Source organism: Bactrocera dorsalis, chromosome 4 (assembly GCF_023373825.1).
Source record: "Bactrocera dorsalis isolate Fly_Bdor chromosome 4, ASM2337382v1, whole genome shotgun sequence".
NCBI lineage: Eukaryota > Metazoa > Arthropoda > Insecta > Diptera > Tephritidae > Bactrocera > Bactrocera dorsalis.
In genome coordinates, this window is record NC_064306.1 from 31,541,270 (window position 1) to 31,564,500 (window position 23,231).

General features: G+C 37.1%; 1 protein-coding gene across 10 annotated transcripts in view; it reads left to right on the plus strand.

The window, feature by feature from the left end:
* The window catches only part of LOC105224091 (balbiani ring protein 3), a 387,939-nt gene that overhangs the window by 329,819 nt on the left and 34,889 nt on the right, over positions 1-23,231 (plus strand). For 2 of the 10 annotated variants that reach the window (XR_007422770.1, XM_049456828.1), the window contains exon 1: positions 14,638-14,792. The exons of 1 other annotated variant lie outside the window; for it this stretch is intronic. Coding sequence is in view for 1 of the 9 variants with exons in the window: in XM_049456836.1 (XP_049312793.1) it covers positions 14,679-14,705 (27 nt within the window). In the remaining 8 variants the exon portion in view is untranslated. Of the gene's footprint in view, positions 1-14,546; positions 14,793-23,231 lie in introns of those variants that run through there. 7 more of the 10 variants (XR_007422771.1, XM_011202074.4, XM_049456829.1 and 4 more) reach the window with 6 other exon arrangements.

Sequence of the window (23,231 nt, forward strand, 5' to 3'; positions counted from 1 at the left end):
ACAACCAGAAAATTAATGAAAAGTTCGGTTGTGCGTTAAACCTGCAGACCAAAAACCAAGTAAAAATAAAATTAAAACAAAAAACACGGCGCACAATAAAAAAATCTGTAAAACTTGAAAAAAAACCTTAATTTGCATAAAAGTAAAGGAAAATGGAAAAAAGCACAATCGAAAAACTGCATTCGCGAAATAAACGCCGGCGAAATTATACCAAAAGTGCAGGCGGTAAAAAACGAAAGCTCACGGCGTTGTTGTTGTTGTTAATGTGAAATATTTTTAATTTATGTACATGAATGAGGCAACAACAATTACTAAATGATGCAACTGGAAGATGAAGAAGCGCAGCAGGACATTGATACAGAACAAGATGAGCAGCTGCAACAACAACAGCAACAAGATATAAAGCAATAACAAGAAGAAAACATTACAAGATCGCAAAAGAGTAGAAGAAGAAATAAGCGAGCGCGAAAACTTTCCGCACTGATTGCCGCAAGATATGTTGCAAGGGGCAAATGAGCAGCCGACGAAGGCAGGAAGAAGTGCGAAGAACGCAACAGCAAGCAACAGCAGCATTCTTTCGTATATTCGCCATATTTCTTCCCACAACGCTTTTTGGCAGGTAACAGCAACAGCTGCTGCTGCTGCTGGGCGGCAACTTGCCGTGCTTGCTATTGTCGAGTTTTGCAGGCAGGGGAGTCATGTTTGTTTTTGTTTTTGCTCTTGCCGCTTGCTTGTCTACTTTTAATCTCTTTGCAATTCTTTGCAATAATTGCAATTTCCTGCTCAGCCAACTACCAACGCCCGCCATGCCCCGCAACGGCCGGGTTTGCTGCAGTTGCGGTTGTTCTTGTGCTTGTTGTTGTTGTTGTCGGTGTTATGTTATTATACTGCCACTCAGGGTGGTGTTGCACGTTCGAGCAGCAAGTTCAGTAACTTACAAGTTTATGCAACTTTTGAAATTCGTAATTCTTCACCTGCCAAATTCACCCGCCGCACAACCACACACATACACGCACACAGCACTTGTGGCGGCATAGTGCGCTCCGGTTCGCTTGATGGCGCATCCAAACTAAGTGGAACGCAAAGAAGTAATTACGGCCATTGAATGAGAATCCACTTTTATTTGAACATGGCGACTATTTCGTTTTCAATACAAGATGAATAGTTAGCATTTATTGCCAGCAGACACGCACACACATACACGCGCACACAAATGCAAGCAAGAAAGATTGCATTTCCTGTCGGTTTGACTCCCTCTCGCTTTGTGTGTGTATGTGTGTGAGCTGAGCTCACTCAGACGGAGGAAATGCCATTTCCGCTACAGTTTGCCCTCTTGTTTTTGTAGTACAACAAATTGTTGTTGTTGCTGTACTTTTGTGCTCCCCCTTTTTTATACCCCACACAGGTTGCAATAAGTTTGCCACAGAAAGAAGTAAGTTTGTAACATCCAGGAGGGTAAATATGATGAGCCGAGCCGATTTAGCCATGGTCGTCCGTCTGTCAGTATATATAGTATGAGCACTATTTCCTCAACTTTTTTGATATCGATGTGATATTTTGTGCATGTCCTTTTCTCCCCAAGGTACTGCTCGGTTGTTGGAACTGAAAATATCGGACCACTATAGCAGATATCAAAATCAAGTCATTGTACTCGTATGTGTAACTGTTTAAACCTGGAACAGGTTATAACAAATTGGCCAATAAGTGGCTAAAACACAGAAGGAAGCACCAGAGATCCTATGACGAGCTGAGTTGACTTAGACTGACTGTTCATCCGTCCCTCGCGAAGTGATCTAGAGCGGGTGGGAGGATATCTCTTAGAGATTGTAAATTGGCGGTCTCGGACGAGGGCTGAAGCAGACCCTGCAGTCTTGGGGTCCCAAAAACTCCTCTCAATAACTCGTTGTATGATTCTTTCCTGTTTGCCTGTATGTCGCATCGTCTCAACGAATGCTATGGAAGTTCTATTAGATCCACCCCCTCTGGACCAGATTGTCATATTGACAATCACGGCTTGAGTTTGTCATTGCTGCAGAATGACTGGATTTCCGATGATATCTTGAGGCCAGGAGCCTTTTAAATGATAGGGTCAATGTAGGTTAAGACTATTGTCCCAACGATCGAGTGACTTATAAGTACATTCGGGACTTTGGGTTTGTTGAGACTAACCCAGACTTCAGTTTTTGTCTGAGGCTGGGTTTTCTGCTTACGCGGCATGAGCCTCTGAATGCGTTTTGGCATCAGAGGTACCTATCTGATAGGTGGAGGCTGTGTTTGTGGGGCGAGGGTAAAGGACTGGGTGCATGTAATTGCAGAATGCTCAATTTACTCGGACATTAGGGATCTGAGTGGTATGAGGACTACCTGGACGGATGGACGTTTAGGAGTTAGCAGTGAGATCTCCACTAATCGGAATGCCGATCAGTTAGGGTCGTGTGCGCATGAACTGTTAAGGCTGCGAAGGCGTTTAACTGAGAATTAGGGTTAGCTTCTTGTGGGAATGGTGTGTGCGGAGTCCAACCCATGGTCACCAGTACAGAGCAGTATAGAAGCTCAACTGGTAGTAGTTTCGGCTACGAGGTCTGACCGGAGACTTAATTCTGGTACCACGGGGAGTAAGAGCCCTTGGAGCTCGCTCCAACCTGCTCATGCGGACTGGCTCCTCAGTTAGTATCATGGTTGTGGTTGAAGCCCGAATGCAGGAAGAACTGAGACTTTGGCTGGACTGGAACTGGACTCGAACACTACCAAGGTGAGTAAAAATCTTGTATATACCTTACAATAACTTAAGCTCCTGTAAAGGGTATAACAGCGTCAGTCATGCAGTCGAAGTTAACGCTTTTTCTTGTTTGTTGTTGATTTTACTGTTGCTGTAGTTGGCCTCATTGTGCACCGTTGTGCCGAGTTAATAATTTCACCTTCAGAACCGTCTCTTATTTGTTGTTGTTGCGTTTGCGCTCGTCTTTATTAGTGCCACAGGCGGCTATAGCAGCTAAGCGTTGCAGCATCCAGGTGTGTGTGTGTGGTATGGCAGTTAATCTGTATATTTGTTAGCGTTCTATTGCGTAAGCCCGCATTTATAACTGTTGCGGCGCTTTTGTTGGCATTTTGTTACCGTGTCCAAATTGAAATTGGCTCTACTCGGTGATGTGGCAAATACGCTGCGCTTCACTCCCCCCTCTCACCCTCTCAACACCTGCATCCCTTGTCTATCACGTGCGTCTTTCTTCAGTGCAATCTTGGCAGGTTTTGTATCGCCTCACTCGCCTCACTCGTCTTCGTCGTCTTTGCGTTCATCTTCGTGAGTCTCCTCTACGATTACTGGATGGCTTTGTATTCGGTAATTTCATGAAGTGTACGTTCGTATTGTTCATTATGCTTGTTCATTGATGTATTCATTTTGTAATCTATCTTTTGTTGACATTTTCATTTATTTGCTGTGTATTTTTGTTGGGTAAATTAATTCGCAGTATTGCTGGCAATAAGTTAGAAGGCAAATAATAACTGTATTCAACTATTTGTAACGAAGAGAGAGAGAGAGAGTGCAGTCAAATTGCTTACTATGCTATTTATCTGTTCGTAAGCGAATGACTTTAATAGTAAATCCGCAATATTAAGTGAATTCGCGGCACACTTCACACACCAAAAACTGTCATTGCAATACGTTCGAGCATTGATCATCTACTGGAATAATTAAGTACTCATGAGAAGCCCCCTCTTTCAAACTAAAAGCTAAAAATGCAGACCGCCTAAAAAAAGTGATTTATGAAACTTTTTTTGAAGGAGAACACTCTATTCCGATCATTCAGTTTGTATGACAGCTACTTCATATTCGAGTCCGATATCGGGAATTCCAACAAATGAAAGTTTTTCAGGGAAAAAAGGACGCGTTTTAAATTTCAGATCGATATCCCAAAAACTAAGGGACTAGACTTCTAGCTCGCCACTTCGAACTGAGTAAGCAATTTAGAAGTACAGTTCTCTCTCGACGAACAAAGACCAAACTCTACAAGTCACTCATCATTTCCGTCCTACTGCATGGTGCAGAGACATGGAGATCATGGAGATCTGATGAGCCGATGTTAAGAGTTTTCGAGAGAAAGGTTATACGACGACATTGAAATGGCTGGCTGGGTCATGTCGTCTGATTGGATGAAAACTCTCCAGCTTTATGAGTTTTCCACGCAATACCCGCCGGAGGAAGCAGAGGGAAAGGAAAAGGAGTCTCTAATTGGCGTCAAGCAGCAAAAAGAAAGAAGAAGAAGAATACTTCTGTTTATTACAAATTTTGTGGCATACTACATATTTCCTGTTCAGAGTATTAGTATGTATATATAAATATAACATTTCTTCAAATTATTAGGTTCTTATGTAAAAAAAAAATAATATTTATGTTTTATTTGGAAATTAGAAAAGATTACAAAAAGATATGTTTGGAGTAGAGCAGCTGGATTTGAAATTTAACTAGTAAAATCTCCTTCGAGTTACACTGAGTATCCGCAAATACGGCAGTCGTTCTTCTTATTATAGTCCAATTTTAACACCAAGAATGAGCAACGGCACTAAACTGAAGGTGTCTCTCTCCCCGACTTCTGCAGTCAACAGAGCATTCGTTAAATTGGCCAAATAAATGCTTTATGTTTTACGTAATTGCCTAACCCGAGCTAATAAGCCTGAAGTGTATTGCAATTAACAAAGTGAATTAAATAAACTTATTTTACTTACTCATTTTCATTTGTCTAGAAAAAAAGTGTTATCTTCAGTCTAGCCCTAATCTCCTATCTAACCCTATAGATACTGTCCTGATAAACTTTTTTTCTTTTATGTATCTACTTCATATATTCGACATTTACCAATCTCAATGCAGAGAAACAGTCACTAATCTTCTAGAAATTTCAAGGATTATTCCTCGCTACCACAAATTCCAAAAAGCATCATATTGTGTCTTACCGATTCTACTATTACATAATCATATATGTATGTATATATGTATTGGACGAACTATTTTTAACGAGAAACTTTAGCACTCTTTGATAAAAACTACTTGTATTCTGAATATTCAGATTTATTTTATCGATGCAAGTATTGTTTTAATAATTTAAAAAGGAAATCGTTCGTTTGGGTTTAAGTAATTGGAATCTGAATATAATATAATGCTGCTATTAAAAGGAGCATAGAACCACTCCAAATACCATAATAAAGATATCCAATGAAACTGATTTAAAATTTTTTACTGATTTAATTCCCATCTACGAGGATAGCTAAAATATATGTATATATGTATGTAACTCTTAACAGCATTAAGTACAGTGTGGATAACGCAGTTAACATAACAAGGTACTGTTATCTAACAGCATGACGGCTACAGTGTTAACGTCAATTTTTCAGAGAGTGCTATGGTGAAAAGCTTTACAAAGTTTAAAATAGACGCACATTTAACTTAATCAAGGTGAAAATGGATTGATAGTAGTATATGTGTAGATATTTTACAGAAATATGAAAAATAAATGGAATTAATGTTATATACATATGTACCGTATATAAAAGCACCTGAATTTAATATTTAAAGAATTATGAAAGTTAGTTTACAGGCTTTTAAAGGTATTTTACTGGCGCTAGTGGCTAAGTCGAACAAAAATTTACACTTGGACTAATAAAGAGTTGAGTGACAGAACGGAATTTAAAGATGAATATTAAAGATCAAAGGCTATATGTTACTAGATGTGCAGGTTTCTAAAACAGACAGAGACTACCAATGCAATTGTTCACACCCAATGCCAATCGTTTGCGACTATAAAGGCTTTTGAAAGACAGATCTTGAAATTATTTTTAAACAGAAACCTAATATATCATAAGAAACCACGAGAGCAGCTGCAATCTGCAAAGTAATGGTTCAAAGGTGCCAGATTAATTTTGAAAACTAACACAAGAGCAGCTTGCGTTGTCGAAAGGTTATTCCTATGAAATATACGAACAAAGGTAGAAAATATCGAAAGCTTTATGTATTGAATTAGTAGAAAGCTCAAAATTCGTATCATATTATACATATCCAGGCTTCTGTGTTCTGTGTATAAGTGTGAATATTGTAGAATTCATAAAATTTTCATTCTTTAAAACAAAATAATAAGAAGCTCCTATTATTTCTATTAAATTTTATGGTGGTTCAATCCATTTTTTGTGATCAGAATTACAACTGAGGTTTGGATGGTGTCTGGTTACAACAAGGCCACAAGGGACTTCTGCAGTCTGGAGATATCAATAAGCACTGATACTCGTAGATAGTAAACTATTTTTGATATAGAGCCGGCAACTTTTACCAAAGTTCATAGAACTAAGTTATCAAAGATTTACTATTAAACTAACTATTTAGAAGTACACGCCTGCACAAGTTAAAAATTGAAGATCGTGCCAATGTTAGTTTTAAAAAAGTTTAAGAGCTAATTGAACGGCAGACTTAGGTGACAAAGCGATTTTTGGAAACTTAAAATTAAAAAAAAAAAAACTTAATAAAAATTATTTTAAAATTTGAAGGGTACAGTCGGTTTTTAAAGAAAAACCACAGAAACATCAAATTTGATGGAGAATGTTTGTTATCATTCGATAGAACATTCTTTACATATCACCACAGGAAAAAGTCTAACGGTGTGATATCACACGATCTTGGTGGCCAATCGACCGGCCTAAAACGTGAAATTATCTGCTCACCGAAGTGTTCTCTAAATAAATCCATTGATTGATGCGATGTGTGGGAAGTGGCGCCGTCCTTTTAAAACTAAATGTCGCCGAGATCACGAGCTTCAATTTCTGGCATGATGGTTATGGTCACCAGCATCATTTTTGAAGAAACATTGACGGATGACTCCACCGGCCCACAAATCACACCAAACCGTTGCTTTTTCTAGTTGAGATGGCAGCTCTTGCATCTTTCCAAGTTGCTCTTCGTCACAAATGCGGCAATTTTGCTTGCTTACATAGGCAAGGAGACAGAAATGGGCCTCATCGCTGAACAAAATTTGGCTCAGAACGTCAAATCTTTTTGGAACTTTTCAAGAGCCGACTTCAGTTCTTGCACAAGCTGTATTTTGTGCGCCTTCATCTTAAGACCTCAAGGTAAAATACGCCAAGTCGTTCCATGCGTTAGCCGACTCTCCACGGTCTACGTGTACTCTCTCAGCTACGGCTGCCATATTTTCTTCCCTGCGTGCTGGCCGTAGTGTATTCGGTCGAATATTATCCAATAATGCATACTGGGTCTCAAGATGGGTGATGGTGTTGCGGATACTATGCTCAGGAGCATAAGTAGAGCGAAGCGCAAGAAACACATTTTTTACAGAACGTGAATTGAACGTAATAAAGTTGAACGATTTGTAAACGTTGTTCAGGTGTAAGACTAGCCACGATAAAATACCAAACATTACTGAACAAAAAAGCTTGACACACTAACGCGTGATCTGTTAAAAAAAAACGCACATTGAAAAAAGTACCTCTTCTTGAATCACCTGTTAATAGTACACAGTGAAGAAGTTCACATACATATGTACTAAGTATAGATCCTTTATAGCCTGCCATAAATTAGAGTTTAGATCAAAACACTGATTAATAATTGTATGGAGAGTGTTCTACGTACCACGAAGAAAAAATTTTACAGTTATTGGTTTATTTGTCTCCGAGTAACCCTCAAGCAAATTCAAACAAAGTCGTTTCGGGAAAAACTCTGTAAAAGGTAAGCTGAAGGAGCGCTTTAGATGGCTGTAACTCTAAAACTATCTAATTTTTAACAGTATAGACCTATCGAAATAACTAAAATTGAACTATTTAAAATATCACACTAAGTGTGCCGCTTAAGCCGAATGATTGGTTAAATGTATTGAAACAAAAGTCTAGAAAAACTATACTCATATGAACTACATACGAGTACTTTGTCTAATTGAAACTTTTGACAAAAAATAAATTTGATTAAAAACCCACAAACTATTGGTTTAAAAGCCTAAAAAATTATATCTTTATCCGAACGAAAATTGCTTATAAATTTAAGCAACAAATTAATAACACAATTCGTTCATTAAAATTAAATGTCTAACATAAACTCGCTTGGAGCATTTAAGGCCGATCACATTAAACTTTGGTCGCTTGGCCTATAAATTTGCAAAATCCACAGTAGCAACATGCGTTGGCGCATACAAATTTATGCATGTAGTCACTTCAAGTTTTGTACAAATAATTTAAATTCACACATAAATAACTATTTAGTTAATCAGTTTGTATTTACTTAACGTGAAGCAAACATAAAACAAAGGAAACCCATAAATATGACCGCAATGTAACACAGTTGAATGCCCAAAGCATTTTATTTACTACAACAGATACTTAATAAATATATGCATATATGCATATATATATATACATTTGTATTTACATATACAAATTAGAAGTTGAAGCATGCTGTTTTGCAACAGGCACTTAGGAGGAGCTGCAAATATATTTTATGCAGCTCATGAGAGCATAAATAACTGTACTTGCGAAAATGTCTGACGATGAGTGTGCGTACGTGCGTGTGTGTGGGTGTATTTATGTCTGTGCGACTGTTCACACCATAATTACATGGTTAAGTCTTAGCAATATTTACCGTTGCCAGAATCCTTTTGCCACAAGTAAGCAAGCAAGCCAAAACCAGGCAGCCAAGTAAGCAGCCAACCTGAGCAAGCAAAGCAAAGCTTGCCGAAGAAGCGACTTGCAACACAAACGCGCAAACAAATAAACACTAACCAATATGCTGAATATTGCATTTGCCGGCAAGTACCTGTGCAAAATGCCAGTACTTATATGTGTGTGTTGGTGAATGCCACGCATTGTGCTTGTTAACTGTTGATTTATGCCTGGCTGCTACTTGCCTTTGTTGCCACTACTGTGCAGCAGGCACAAGTATTTACATATTTGCTTGTAAGTATTTTGAGCAAATCGTTAGGCAGGTGTCTATGCGCTCTTCCGTCCATCCGTCCGCTTGGGCGTCCTTCCCGCCACCGGCTGGCTGTGACAGTGACAAAGCGGCTGTTGCAGCACGCCAGCATCCCGTTAACCACATAGTACGTACTAGCGGTATGCGTATGTTGCAACAGTTGCCACCAAAATACTGCTACGACTGCAACTATGTACTGTTGCAACATTTAGTCAACATCTCTGTTGATGTTGGTCATTGGTTGGCTGGTTGGTAGGTTGTTGATGGTGTGCGGAAACTAGAAATTCTGTGCAGCAAATATGCATTACGGTATTACGTAAATATCTGCAACGGCAATTAGTACGGGCACAATAATATCGATAGTCGATACTTATTCTGATAAAAATATATCGATATATGTATTCTGAGACGACAACTGGAGATTCCAAGGGAAGCCATGTCCTTCTCCACCTGATCTTCCCAACGGTGTGGAGGTCTTCTTCTTCCTCTGCTTCCCCCGGAGGATACTGCGTCGAATACTCTCAGAGCTGGAGTGTTTTCAGGACTTAACCAGCGCATCCGTTGTCTTTTAAAGGGACCATAAATCTTCGTCAGAGCCTTTCTCTCGAAAACTCGAAACGTTGACTCATCAGATGTTGTCATCGTCCATGCCGCTGCATCGTATACTTAGCAGGACGGGATATTGAGTGACTTATAGAATTTGATCTTTGTTTTTCGAGAGTAGACTTTACTTGAGGCCAGAAGCTTTACACTCTTATAGAAAATTGTACCAGATCGAATTATTTTCTCCAACAGTAGATTGAATAAGTCGCACGATAGGGAGTCGCTTTGTCTGACACCTCGTTTGGTATCGAACGGACTCAGAGAGCTCCTCCCCTATCCTGACGGAGCTTTTGCTATTGCTCAACGTCTGTTTATACACCCGTATTAGTTTTGCAGGGATACCATATTCATACATAGCGGCATAAAGGCAGCTCTGTTAGCCGCCGCATCTTTTCGTAGAATTTTCGAGCATTACCCTTGTCGGTCAGTTTGTCAAGCTCTTCGTACTCACATATTACGGCCTCTTTCCTTTTTTATCTGCAAATGCGTCTCGCTTTCCTCTTCAACTCTCGGTATCTATCCCACCCCTCACGTGTTGTGGTCGATTGTTACGGCACTCCCAAGCGTACCAACTGTTCTTTTGCCATTTCCGAAAACCAATGGGTTCGTTTACAGCTGTACGTAAGGGTCTTAAAATGCCGCCGCTTATAAGTGCTCTTAGAGAGCAAGGGTGCAAGTTCAGTAGAAAATTGTTCGGCTGTCCGTTGGGTTGTAGTAACTCAATGTCGAACCTGCCATGTGTTACTGCAACAATATAGTGGTTTGAGTCGGTGTTAGGACCTCCGAGCGCACGCACGTCTAAAACACCGAAAACGTGTCTTCCGCCCATCATAACATGATCGATCCGGAGACAGCCAGGTGGCTTGGTGAATTTTTCTATGCTGGCTTCAACCCATTTCGTAATCTTTGAAACTATATACCATACATTTACAATACCAACGAATAGCTGAAAATATATCGATATAATCCGAGCAAGTATACCTTTTGACTTGCCCATCTCTACCAAAATAATTGCATACTTAATTAGTTATTCACAAGCTCACCACACCACTAGCCAATCTAATTAAAATGTTGCACACCTTAACACAAATGCCGTTATATATTGATTATTAATTTAACAAGAGATGTTTATAAATCTTCTAATCTCCAGTGAATAATTGATGTGTCAATTGGTTATATTCGAACACTGCAATACGAATTATAGTTAGTAGCTCTGGGTAACGACTAAGAAATGCTGGTAAGCCTTATTACGCTTCTGGTCGAACCGATTGACACGGAGTGGGGTAAATATCATTGTTAATAGAGAAGAGCTTGCAAATATTTGTGAATTTCCTATTTCGTAGAATTTGCTTAATCCTGCTTGCTTTATGAGCTCTACTGGCGACACTAACACGGACTTGAAATTATCATTTGGATTTAAAATAAGGACTAAGATGTGGAATAATTAGCCTATTATGTAGTTACTCTGAACATCCAGAAAAGTATGCCTATTGTATTTTAAAACCATTATAATATCGTAGTTGTCAAACATGTACTTCATTTTGAGGGTTGGCTTGGTTTTTAGAGATCTTGGCTGGGCTTTTTGTTCTACTTTACTGGCGTAGACACCACTTACGCGATTATAGTCGAGTTAACAAAAGCACGCCAGTCGTTTCTTTTTTTGCTATGTGGCGCCAATTGGATATTCCAAGCGTAGCCAGGTCCTTCTCCACCTGGTCCTTCCAACGGAGTGGAGGTCTTCCTCTTCCTCTGCTTCCCGCGGCGGGTACTGCGTCGAATACTTTCAGAGCTGGAGTGTTTTCGTCCATTCGGACAACATGACCTAGCCAGCGTAGCCGCTGTCTTTTAATTCGCTGAACTATGTCAATGTCGTCATATATCTCATACAGCTCATCGTTCCATCGAATGCGATATTCGCCGTGGCTAACGCGCAAAGGACCATAAATCTTTCGCAGAACTTTTCTCTCGAAAACTCGCAACGTCGACTCATATGCCATATCATTAATATTGACCACATCCCTTTAAACCGCACACAAGCCTTATCGATGGAACATGTTTTCGTAGATTGATATAACCTCTTTTATGTTCGTGTGAAGTCTGATATCCAAAGTTGATTGGAGAATTTTTAGCATGCAAAAAATGGAAGGAGTTTGCTTGGAGTTATGTTTCCAATGGAATTACGACTGGGGAATAATTGAAAAATATGGTCAAGGCTTTTTCGTAGTCTAGAGAAAGGCACCTGGAAAACAATGGTGCATTTTTTCTCGCATTAGCAAGGCTACGCTGTAAGCATCCAGGATCCATACGATATGATGCACTGGAGGAGGTATCGATAGTGAGGTCGCAGAGTCTTTTAAAATTCGCGTCAAGCGCAGGCATCCTAAAGAATGACTACTTCTCTTGGACCTAGCTACGGAACTCCATCTGGTATCACAAAGGACCAAAACTGGTTTATGCGTGGTTTATTGGCCAATCAGATTAACCTAACATAACCTAACCGTTGGGTAGTCTAGTTTATGACGAACACAAGTATTTGAGTGTCACAAAGCATGCAGCGAAATCATCGAAAACTTGCCTGATGCAAATAGTTCATCCGCTTCTGTTAATACAATCGAAAAAGATAACAGTGCCTGAAAGTCGTCATGTTGGCATCAGAGAGATTGCAGAGGATCTCAGCAACTCTTAGAGACCAACATTGTCGAAAAGACTTGAACTTTAACAAAAACGACGGCGATTAGAGGTCGAAAAAACTGAGAACGTAGCTGACTTTATGAATATAACATCGAAACTGCCCAAAAATCTAATGAATGGCTCCAAAAACAACACGAAACCGAAACACCAAACCATTGACACTATTTGTTTTATAATATTTAAAAATTTAGTGTTTTTGTCAAAATTTGGTCAGCTGGTATTTCAAGTTCTACACATTACCCTCGTTTCCCTTAGATTTAGGTTCTGGACAGACACTTTTAAACTAAAGATATCTTACCTTAATTCTACATAAGCAAAACTCCCGCTGATATGAGCATAAAATACCGCCCCAAAGTAATACGAAGAAGGAGCAATTTATTGCTTACTTTCACGAAGGCTTTTAGTAGCTTTCAAGTGACACATAATTTCAGAGGGATTCTTTGAAATTAGTTCACACGCCCTTATTGAACCACACCCTTTACAAGTGCACTAGTTCTTGATAAAATTCACAACCTATTTGCTAGTATAAAATATCGACATATTTACAAGTAAGCAACATAAATATATATTTGCTTTATAATTAGGTGACAGTGATTGCAAGTTATCGCATCAGATTGCAGACATTAGCAATGCCGGCGCCAAGCACATACCCATGCACACATATTCGTTATCTGGCACCGGCAACTGGAGGGAATATGTACTCGTATGTATGTTTGTGTGGAGTGTTGCATTATCACAGCTAAAGTGTCGGCGAAGAAAATCACGCACTGCAATTGTTTACATACTCACATTGCTGTTTATTCGTATGTATGTATGCGTTTTGTTGTAATGCAACGCTGAAGTGCGTGGAGTAATCGAAGAAGCTGACTTGATCAATTAAGAGCGATTAAGTAACTAACAGTTGCTCTCTTATTAAAGGGAGTACAACTCTGAGCGCTTAAACTTAGTAAACAAGGTCTTCGAGTTAATTTTTGTACCCAACAACAAATTGAAACAATTTGAAAGATAGTTATCTTGATTTTGATTGGAAAGTTCAAATAACAGATATGTACATATATGTATGTTCCAGAGATCCGATGTAAATAATTTGTGTGGTGATTGGACTGTTGTCTTGGACAATAATCCATGACAAATTGTGTGAAGATATTTCCATACAAAAACACGATTTCCATCCGTCAGTATAAATGACAGCTATACCTTATAGTAGTTCAATATCGGCGTTTCTGACAAATGAGCAGCTTCTTAGAGAGGTATAAACTATTCCAAAAGGGTCGAGAACGTCTTGACGAAGAATCACGTCCAGATCTTTCATCAACATCAACTTATGATCAACACGTCATTAAAATATAGCGATTGGTGCATGAGAATCGACAACAGACGACAGTCAGAGATCTTACTGGCACCGCCGGAATATCGGAAGAATCAAAGAAAACCATTTTGAACAATAAGTTGGGCCAAAATCAGTAAATTTTTTTAAAAGTCAATTTGAGTCAATTGAAGACGTTAAACGTGAATCGCTACGCGCATTGAGGGCTATTCCGGAAATTTACTTTAACAAGGAGGATTGGAAAAAACATTGACACAAGTGTATTGGGGTCAAGGAGTATTACCTTGGGAGCGACGACATAGATTTTGAACATGAGAATTTTAAAATTATGAAGAAAGTATAACTATATTTGGCTCATAATTAGTCCAGGACTTTTGGAAAAATCAACTCGAAGAAGATCTAAAGTAAAACTTCTAAAGTCCATAAATATGTTTTGTTCCAATACAATATTACAACTAAACTAGAGGCATTAACGAATATAATACAGATGAACCGGCACTTGAAGTTTTCTTTGGAAGGATTTATAAATGGGTTTCAATGGGTTACCAACATTTCAACACAGAAATTACGACGCAATACCATTAGGAGATTAGAAGAGTTAGTGATTCACTATATAAAATAAAACTTCGGAGCTTTTACGAAGAAGAGCAAATACACAAACCTCATGTAGTTCAAGTGCTCCGTAACTTTCCGTTTTTTTCAATTGCTTTTGAATTTCTGTTCTTCACCTGTGCTATGGTTCTCATCGTTAATACTGATGTATGCATTTGTAACTACTCTCTTACACTGAACACCGAGCACCAACCAATGGGAGCGTGCGCAGAGCGCGTTATCACTAGACCAAGTTTACTGTTATACACACAAGTCACTGAGTAGGTGGCGACACACCATGCGCCGCACTGAGCGATGCCACACTTGAGTAAACAAGCAAGTGCCAAGATCGCCGATCAGCAAGCAGCATTCAACCGGAACGAGTGAGCATATCAATGTACATGCGAGTAAACGAAGTAAAACAGCTGAGCAACAGCGTAGAGAATTCGTAAAACAGTTTAAAACTAAACTGCCTTGAGGCCAAGTCCAACAGTTATTAACGAAACTCTAATGAGGAAAGTGCACGATAGAAACGAGGTAAATAATTGTGTGTGAAAAAAAGTTATTAAACAACAAAAACAAGTGCTAATAAAATATAGTAGCAGTGTATATGTGTGTAAACAGGTGTGTTAGAAAAATTTATTATACTATATATTGCGATATTTAGTCGGCGCGCGAGCTTATTGACATTAAGTGACGATTTTGAGAGAAATACGGTTAAAATAGTGAATTTTTTGTGTCAGAAAAAGCAGCAAAAGCGGAAAAATGTGTGTTTCAATTGTGAAGTTAAAAAATAAAATAAATAAAAATATTTAAATAAATATATAAAATAGAAAAGTTAAAAAAAGTAGTATACAAAATTAAAAGGAAAACAAAAATTTAATAATTAAAATTAAAAAAATAAAAACACAACATTTAATATTTAAAATTCAAATAAAAAAAGTATGTAAATATGTACATACATATATTAAAAAAATTACAATAAAAAATAAGTTTTATTAAAAATATGCAGTGTATTTTCGCGAATTGCGTCAAATAAATTTAATAAAATATTTGTAACTACTACTTACACGGCTGTCCAGTATATAACCAGCTTTGTGTACGTGCTTTTGAGCATTTTTTTGCAGCGGCAAAAAATTGGAAAAATATTTAAAAATAATAATAATAATTGACGTTGACATTCATCGACACAAGTTAACTGAAATTAAACAGGCTAAAAATACATACATATGTGTGTGTGTATGCATATAACGCTATGTGCCTTTATTCAAATCACTTTACTTGTGTATTAGTTAGTCGTTTTGACGTTCAAATGACAAAATACATGCAAATATTTAACTCGAATCAATAAAAGCTACCAATATACTGGAATTAAGCGCACTTGAACAAAACAACAACAATATAACACACAAGAATTCGACGACAACAAGCAAAACTCGAACAAATTAGAAAAATACTAATTGTTTGTGATTCAGTCGAAATGCGATTTAAGGTGTATTATAACGGTTATGTATTTTGTGAAAAACAACAATAAGAAAATACTGTCGAAACCTGCTTCATAAATATTTTCTGTGTGTTTCGGTGAAATTTTACTGTTGGAAGAAATTCAAAATTGTGACAAGTGTTAGCCGTATCCTGAGAGATATTACAAATATTTTCTTAGAATTCCGGAAAATTTAAGGTGTACTATAACGGTTATATATTTTCAGATAAGCAAAATTACTATTGAAAATCGGCTAATAACTACTTTCTATAAGTTCGTGGAAATTATAGTTAATTTTCTGAAAGAGTTCGGAAAAATTTGTGATAAGTGTTAGTCGAACCCTAAATATTTGCTTAGAATTCCGAAAAATTTAAGGTGTACTATAACGGTTATATATTTTGAGCTTATAACTACTTTTTATGAGTTCGTGGAAATTACAGTTATTTTTCTGAAATAACCTTTTGGCTGGTTTTCAAAACCATTTTTGTGGTATATGTTGATATATGTAGTCAGTGAAATGTATACATTTTGCTTGTTTTCTTTGCTGTAATAAACTTTTGAGTCAGAAATTTACCCAACGGCAGGGGAACGCCTATTACTTCATTTAAATTTGATCATGAACTTGTCTTTCCTCAAGAAACCACAAAACGATTGACGCACTTTTGATAAGAATTAAAAAAAAAAACTGAATAAATGTGTACTTATTTAACCGCGTTAATCACGGCTCAGGAAATACGAAATCTGCTTTATGCATCTGTGATTAATTTACAAGTATAATTACTAAAAAATCTAATTTTAGTAATCTTCATTATAATTAATTTTTTGGCATACTAGTGTTGCGGTTATAGCCGGATGTTTCGCTGAGAATTTTTGATAGTAAATACTAATTTTGTGACGCTTGCGCCTTTCACATGTCGCCGAACTTCAACTTGTCAAGCATTGCTTAACGATGAGAAGAAAGTAAAACAGGCGATGATTGCTCACCAGTTACAAGTGGGTAATCAATGTAGGCCATAGAATCATAGATCTTTAAATAGTCATAATGACAAGTGAACTATTTATTTTCGAGGAATTGCGGTTGCGACGCTGAAGAAAAGGTTAATAAAGTAGTCTAGTACTACAGCCTTAAAGGCTAGATCCCTTGAATAACATAACTATTATTAGTATTGAGCTTTGTTGGTGGTTCATTAGGTGCTTTTAGTGCTGGAAATACTTGATTTTAAAGAGGAGAAATGTATAGATATATTATTACGGATTTCTTGCCTTTATATTATATACTCGTATTTTACTCATATCAAAGACTTACGCTTACAAAAGCTTCATTAAAGCTTATGATATCTCAATCTGCTACTTTGATATATTCTTTCCTTGGATTGTTTTATGATTTCACATTAAATAATTAATTATATTCTCGTTTCTCCACAATATTATTATATAATTTTCTGGATTCGTTACAACAGCATTGTCTGATCAGTCACCTTATTTGTTATTAATTTAGTTTTCTTTCAAATACCTTGAAGAGCTGCGTCTTTCAGCACTTTGATTTTAATAACCTAGTCAATGTTGGAATAATTATATCTCTATGGAGAGATTTAACTATAATTAAAGATTCTGGCAATAGATTGAGGAAGTCTATAGACAGAAAGTAATCTCGAAAAGCTTTATATCAGACTATGGTTTTGAAATAGATCTCAACAAATCGTAAAAGTTAAATGTCGCAATGGAAGACTGGATTTTGAAAATATATACATTTCAGTCGAGTTTTGAATACAAAATAATATATAAGTAAAAGAGAGGAACCTATTCAATGTTACAATTTCTTGAAATAATCGAATATCCAAACTTTTCCCAATATAATTCGGTTGTTGCACGTGCTGTTCGGTACATAGCTCCGTCCTGTTGGAACCAGGTGTTGTTAAGATGAACTTCTTCCAATTGCGGCCATAAAAAGTTGGTTATATTCGATTTATACTGCTCTCCATTGCCAATAACGGTATCACCAGCTTCTTTTCGAAAGAAGTGTGGACCGATGATGCCACCAGACCAAAAACCACACAAAACAGTCAATAAGTGAATATAATGGTTGTTCATGAATAAATTGTAGATTTTCTTCGCATCAAAATCGAAAGTGAGCTCATCGGAGAAGATGATTTTCTTAAAAGAGTCGTTATGGTTTTCAAGTTATTCTAAGTTTTACGGTGGTCTAATGGCTTCAGTGCTTGTGTGAGATCAATTTTATACCGATGCAAGCCCAAATCCTTTCTGAAACGTCGCCAGGTTGTGGTTTGAGACAGTCCTAATTACTGAGAACGTCTTGGAATCGACAAATGGCAACACTTACCCTAACAAAAGCATTGGTTAACAAGATAAAACGTTAACTTCGGTTTCACCGAAGCTAAATACCCTTCACAGGTGCATTTCTGTTAGTAACTATCTGTTCAGTTTGTATGGCAGTAGATAGTAATCCGATCTGAACAATTTCTTCAGAAATTACATAGTTGTCTTAGAAAATAATCTGTACCAAATTTCGTGAATATATCTTGTCAAATGTCAAAGTTTTTCATACAAGAACTCGATTCAGATCGTTCAGTTTATATGGCAGCTATATGTTATAGTGGTTCGATATCGGCCGTTCCGACAAATGAGCAGCTTCTTGAAGAGAAAATGACGTTTGCAAAATCTAAAAAGGATATCTTAAAAACTGAGGGACTAGTTCGTATATATACAGACGGACGGACAGACAGACGGACATGGCTAAATCGACTCAGCTCAACATACTGATCATTTATATATATACTTTATAGGGTCTCCGATGCTTCCATCTGGGTGTTACAAACATCGTGACAAACTTAATATACCCTGTTCAGGGTATAATTATTTCAGCAATAGTTAATGCGAGTTCTCACAAATCGACTGAAACAGCTGCATTTTTGTGCACTCAAAACATCGATTTGATAAGTTATCCTGCGTATAGCCATGACTTGGCACCAATAACTTCTTTTTATTCCCGTTCGTAAAAAGTAAAATGGAGGTTAATGCTTTTCGGCCCCTAAAGAGTTTCTAGATGTGTTTCAAAGGCATGTTTTGGAAGTAACCCAATCAGAGTGACAAAAATTCTTCCAAAATTGATTTAAAAGTAAATAGATCTTAATTGAGATTATTTTGAAAAACAATAAGGCCCTTTTCGATGATTTTTGTGCTCTAATCCCGAAATATAAAAGGCAACCCTTTTATGCATCTAAGCACATTCTTCAATAGTTCGAACAATGTCAGTGCCAATCTTTGCGCAAAACTATACCGTTACGTAATCCAACTTGCGTAGACAATTATTAAGTCATAAATATTTACTAATTTGAATTTTTTTTATTTGTATAAAACTAGTATGTGCTGAATATTGCATAAGCTTCGCCAACAGCTGTTTCAGCACTACGCTGACAATTACTTTGTAAGAATTGTTGTTTTTTTTATAAACGTACAAACATATTTTCCGCAAGTGCTCAAAACAGCTGTCACCACAAAAAGTGCAGACTTGGAAAAACCCATTGAAAACGTTTTATTTTTTTAATATTTTTTTTATTATTATTTTTCACGACGAACTAGTGAAATTACTGCAGCACTTTTTTGCAACAACAAAACTGATTTTTTTAACAGTTTTATTAAATTTTTTTCTTTTGTTAGTTTTTACTATTTCTCCATTTGAAATATTTGACACATTCGCGCATGCCGCAATCAAAATAAATAAACTCGCGACATCGATTGTCTGCTAGCCATAACAGTGTGTGCAAAAAGTGCAACTGATTTGCAATTTTTCGATTTTTTTTTGCAATTTAATAGTTTTAGGATGCAGCTGCCATGTGAAAATTATGGTGTGAGCAAATACATGCAATTTCACACATTTGCCGGCACATACATATTTATTTGCATGCATAAAAAATTGGTGTGCAAGGAAACCAGTTTTCACACTCAGCATCAGCCGCCGTTCACGCCCCTACGTTGCCACACCTGTGATAGCCGCAATCGCTTAACAAATCTCATTTCGCGCTAAATGCTTTTAGCGCCCTTTTTTATTGTTTTAATTCATGCGGATTTCATTTAACTGCGTTAACGCCCAAAGTGCGGCTAAAGATTTTAATCTGCAGGAATCCCAAGGATCGTCACTGATTTGTTGTCGCGCTTTTTTATGCGCCGCTTGTCGCACGCTCAACTGCTGCCATCAGCGGCTTGGCAAGTTTTCTTTTCATTTTCGCATTTTTTGCGCGCATTTTAATTCAATTTATTCCCTTTTGCTGGCATTCCTTACAAAATTGTTTACTTTTATTTTGCAAGGCTTCTGCTTTAAACATTTTCGTGGAATTCGAATTCAGCAGATAAACGCACATACATATTAATCTGTAAATATTGGCATATAAACCGAAACCCCCACTTATTTGTAGTTATTTTTAAACATTTTTCGCTTGCAAATTATAATTTTCCCTACGGTGCACGTGTGCGGTCTGGTGTAGATAATTAATACCGGCTGGCAGTTCATTACACCATTTAATTGTATTGCGGTGACGGCTAAATGCGCTTCAGCTGCTGACTTTGACGGTTGGATATGCTGTACTTGTAGTGATTTTATTTGCTTTTTTGTAGCTACGTTACGAATTAAATAAGAAACCGAGTTATTCGAACAAGTTCACGATTGACCTCACGATCAAAGATCGAAGCCAACACTCCAGATTGATTATTATAGGTTGACACAGAGAAGGATTTAAAGCAAGCAAAAATACCTACTTGTAATACCTTTCACAGCTCCATTTCTTATAGCACAAAAGCACATAAAAAGATCTGTATTCTGATTTAATCGGTTAGTTTGGATAATAAAAATCTGAGGAAATTATATATGTAGATAGGTGGTTTTAAGATGAAATTGTATTAATCTTACTTAATATTAGATTATAATTGCAAATGTAATGTAATATTAGAAAGTCGAAGCTGCTTCCTAGAAATAATTACGTTAGATTGGTTCATGACATTTACTTTTTGAAGATAATTTCATTTAAATGTTGACCGCGGCTGCGTCTTAGGTGGTCCATTCGAAAAGTCCAATTTTGGGCAACTTTTTCGAGCATTTCGGCCGGAATAGCCCGAATTTCTTCGGAAATGTTGTCTTCCAAAGCTGGAATAGTTGCTGGCTTATTTCTGTAGACTTTAGACTTGACGTAGCCCCACAAAAAATAGTCTAAAGGCGTTAAATCGCATGATCTTAGTGGCCAACTTACGGGTCCATTTCTTGAGATGAATTGTTGTCCGAAGTTTTCCCTCAAAATGGCCATAGAATCGCGAGCTGTGTGGCATGTAGCGCCATCTTGTTGAAACCACATGTCAACCAAATTCAGTTCTTCCATTTTTGGCAACAAAAAGTTTGTTAGCATCGAACGATAGCGATCGCCATTCACCGTAACGTTGCGTCCAACAGCATCTTTGAAAAAATACGGTCCAATGATTCCACCAGCGTACAAACCACACCAAACAGTGCATTTTTCGGGATGCATGGGCAGTTCTTGAACGGCTTCTGGTTGCTCTTCACCCCAAATGCGGCAATTTTGCTTATTTACGTAGCCATTCAACCAGAAATGAGCCTCATCGCTGAACAAAACACGCGCGCGAAACACATTTCGAACCGAACACTGATTTTGGTAATAAAATTCAATGATTTGCAAGCGTTGCTCGTTAGTAAGTCTATTCATGATGAAATGTCAAAGCATACTGAGCATCTTTCTCTTTGACACCATGTCTGAAATCCCACGTGATCTGTCAAATACTAATGCATGAAAATCCTAACCTCAAAAAATCACCCGTTATCTTGATTTTGATTGGTTAGCTTGTAGGGTTATATGCTATAGCGTTCCCATCTAAATAATTTGTTTGAAGAAATATTGCCTTGAACATTAATCCATGTCAAATATTATGAAGATATCCTGGCACATAAAAAGGGCTTCCATGCAAAGACTTGATTTTGATCGGTCAATTTGACAGCTATAAACTATAGCTAGTCTCCAAATAGTAAATTCTGAGATGATAGTGTTACTTTTATAATAATTCATGCCAAATTCCGTGAAGATATTTTGTTAAAGAAAAAATTTCGATACAATGAGCTGAATTTGATTGGTCCAACAAATGAGCAGCTTCTTACGGAGAAAAGGAATAATAAAGGAATAAATTTCAAATTTAAATCAGAGTAAATTTGCGTATATACAGGAGGACGAACGAATAGATCGACAAGGCTAAATCGACTGAGCTCATGAAGCTAATAATTTATAAACTCGTAAACACTTTTTAAAAAAGAGGTATCCTATCCGAGGCCGTTTTATATTTTTCATTGGGGGATGTTTTTTTACATGGCGGGCCTTAAACCCTGCGTACAACACCATTTAATTGTATTGCGGTGACGGCTAAATGCACTTCAGCTTGCCTTTGAACGGATGGATATTCTGGCTACTTGTAGTGATTTTACTTGGTGATTTGTGAGCTACACTCCGAATTAAATAAGAAACCGAGTTATTCGAACAAGTTCACGATTGACCTCACGATCAAAGATCGAAGCCAACACTCCAGATTGATTATTATAGGTTGACACAGAGAAGGATTTAAAGCAAGCAAAAATACGCTATAATACCTTTCACGTATCCATTTCATTAAAGCACAAAAGGCTATACTTTATAAAAAAAGACCCTTGCTTTACCTTCAGGGTGTTACAAATCCCGTCGCAAACTTAATATGCACTGTTCAGAGAATAAAAATCTGAGGAAATTATATATGTAGATAGGTGGTTTTAAGATGAAATTGCATTAATCTTACTTAATATTATATTATAATTGCAAATGTAATGTAATATTAGAAAGTCGAAGTTACTTCTTAGAAATAATTAATCCGTATAATCAGATGTTGAGAATAATTACTTAATGTAATTATCAATACAATCATATACCACTGCCTTTAGATCTTACTAACATTACCGATAAACAGCGCATTATAGTCTAGAACTATGGTTTCGCTGGAAAGAAATTACGACGAACTTATTCGCGATTAAGATTAACTGCTCCCGAGAGAAGTCTTAATCGATTTCAAATTGCTTGAATTCAATGAATCTATCATATTAATTTCATTTGCAATTACAGCACTTTGGATTATCATCTTTAAAAAGACATTTCATAGTAGACTGAGAACTATTTCCAACAATAAAATGTGGAAAGAAAGTACTATTGCAAGTCCTCTACGAGGCAGTAGACGAGGTATAATGTTATGTAGATATGTACATGAAGGCTAACTCTTTACTGAAATATATCTTTCTTTTGATCTATTTTGCTTGAAAGATGTAAATTTTCAAACTAGACTGCTCTTTATCAAATATTTATTACAAACAAAATCTTCATCGAACGAAAAATATTCGCAATTAAATAGTCGATAAAATGTACATACATACTTATGTATCAACCAAGACCAACTCGCTCATACGATTTCGCTTGAAGCAAAATTAGCCGACTTCGCAGAACTTGTGCGAGTAAAATTCACTGTCTTTGAAAACACAACAAAGGGCC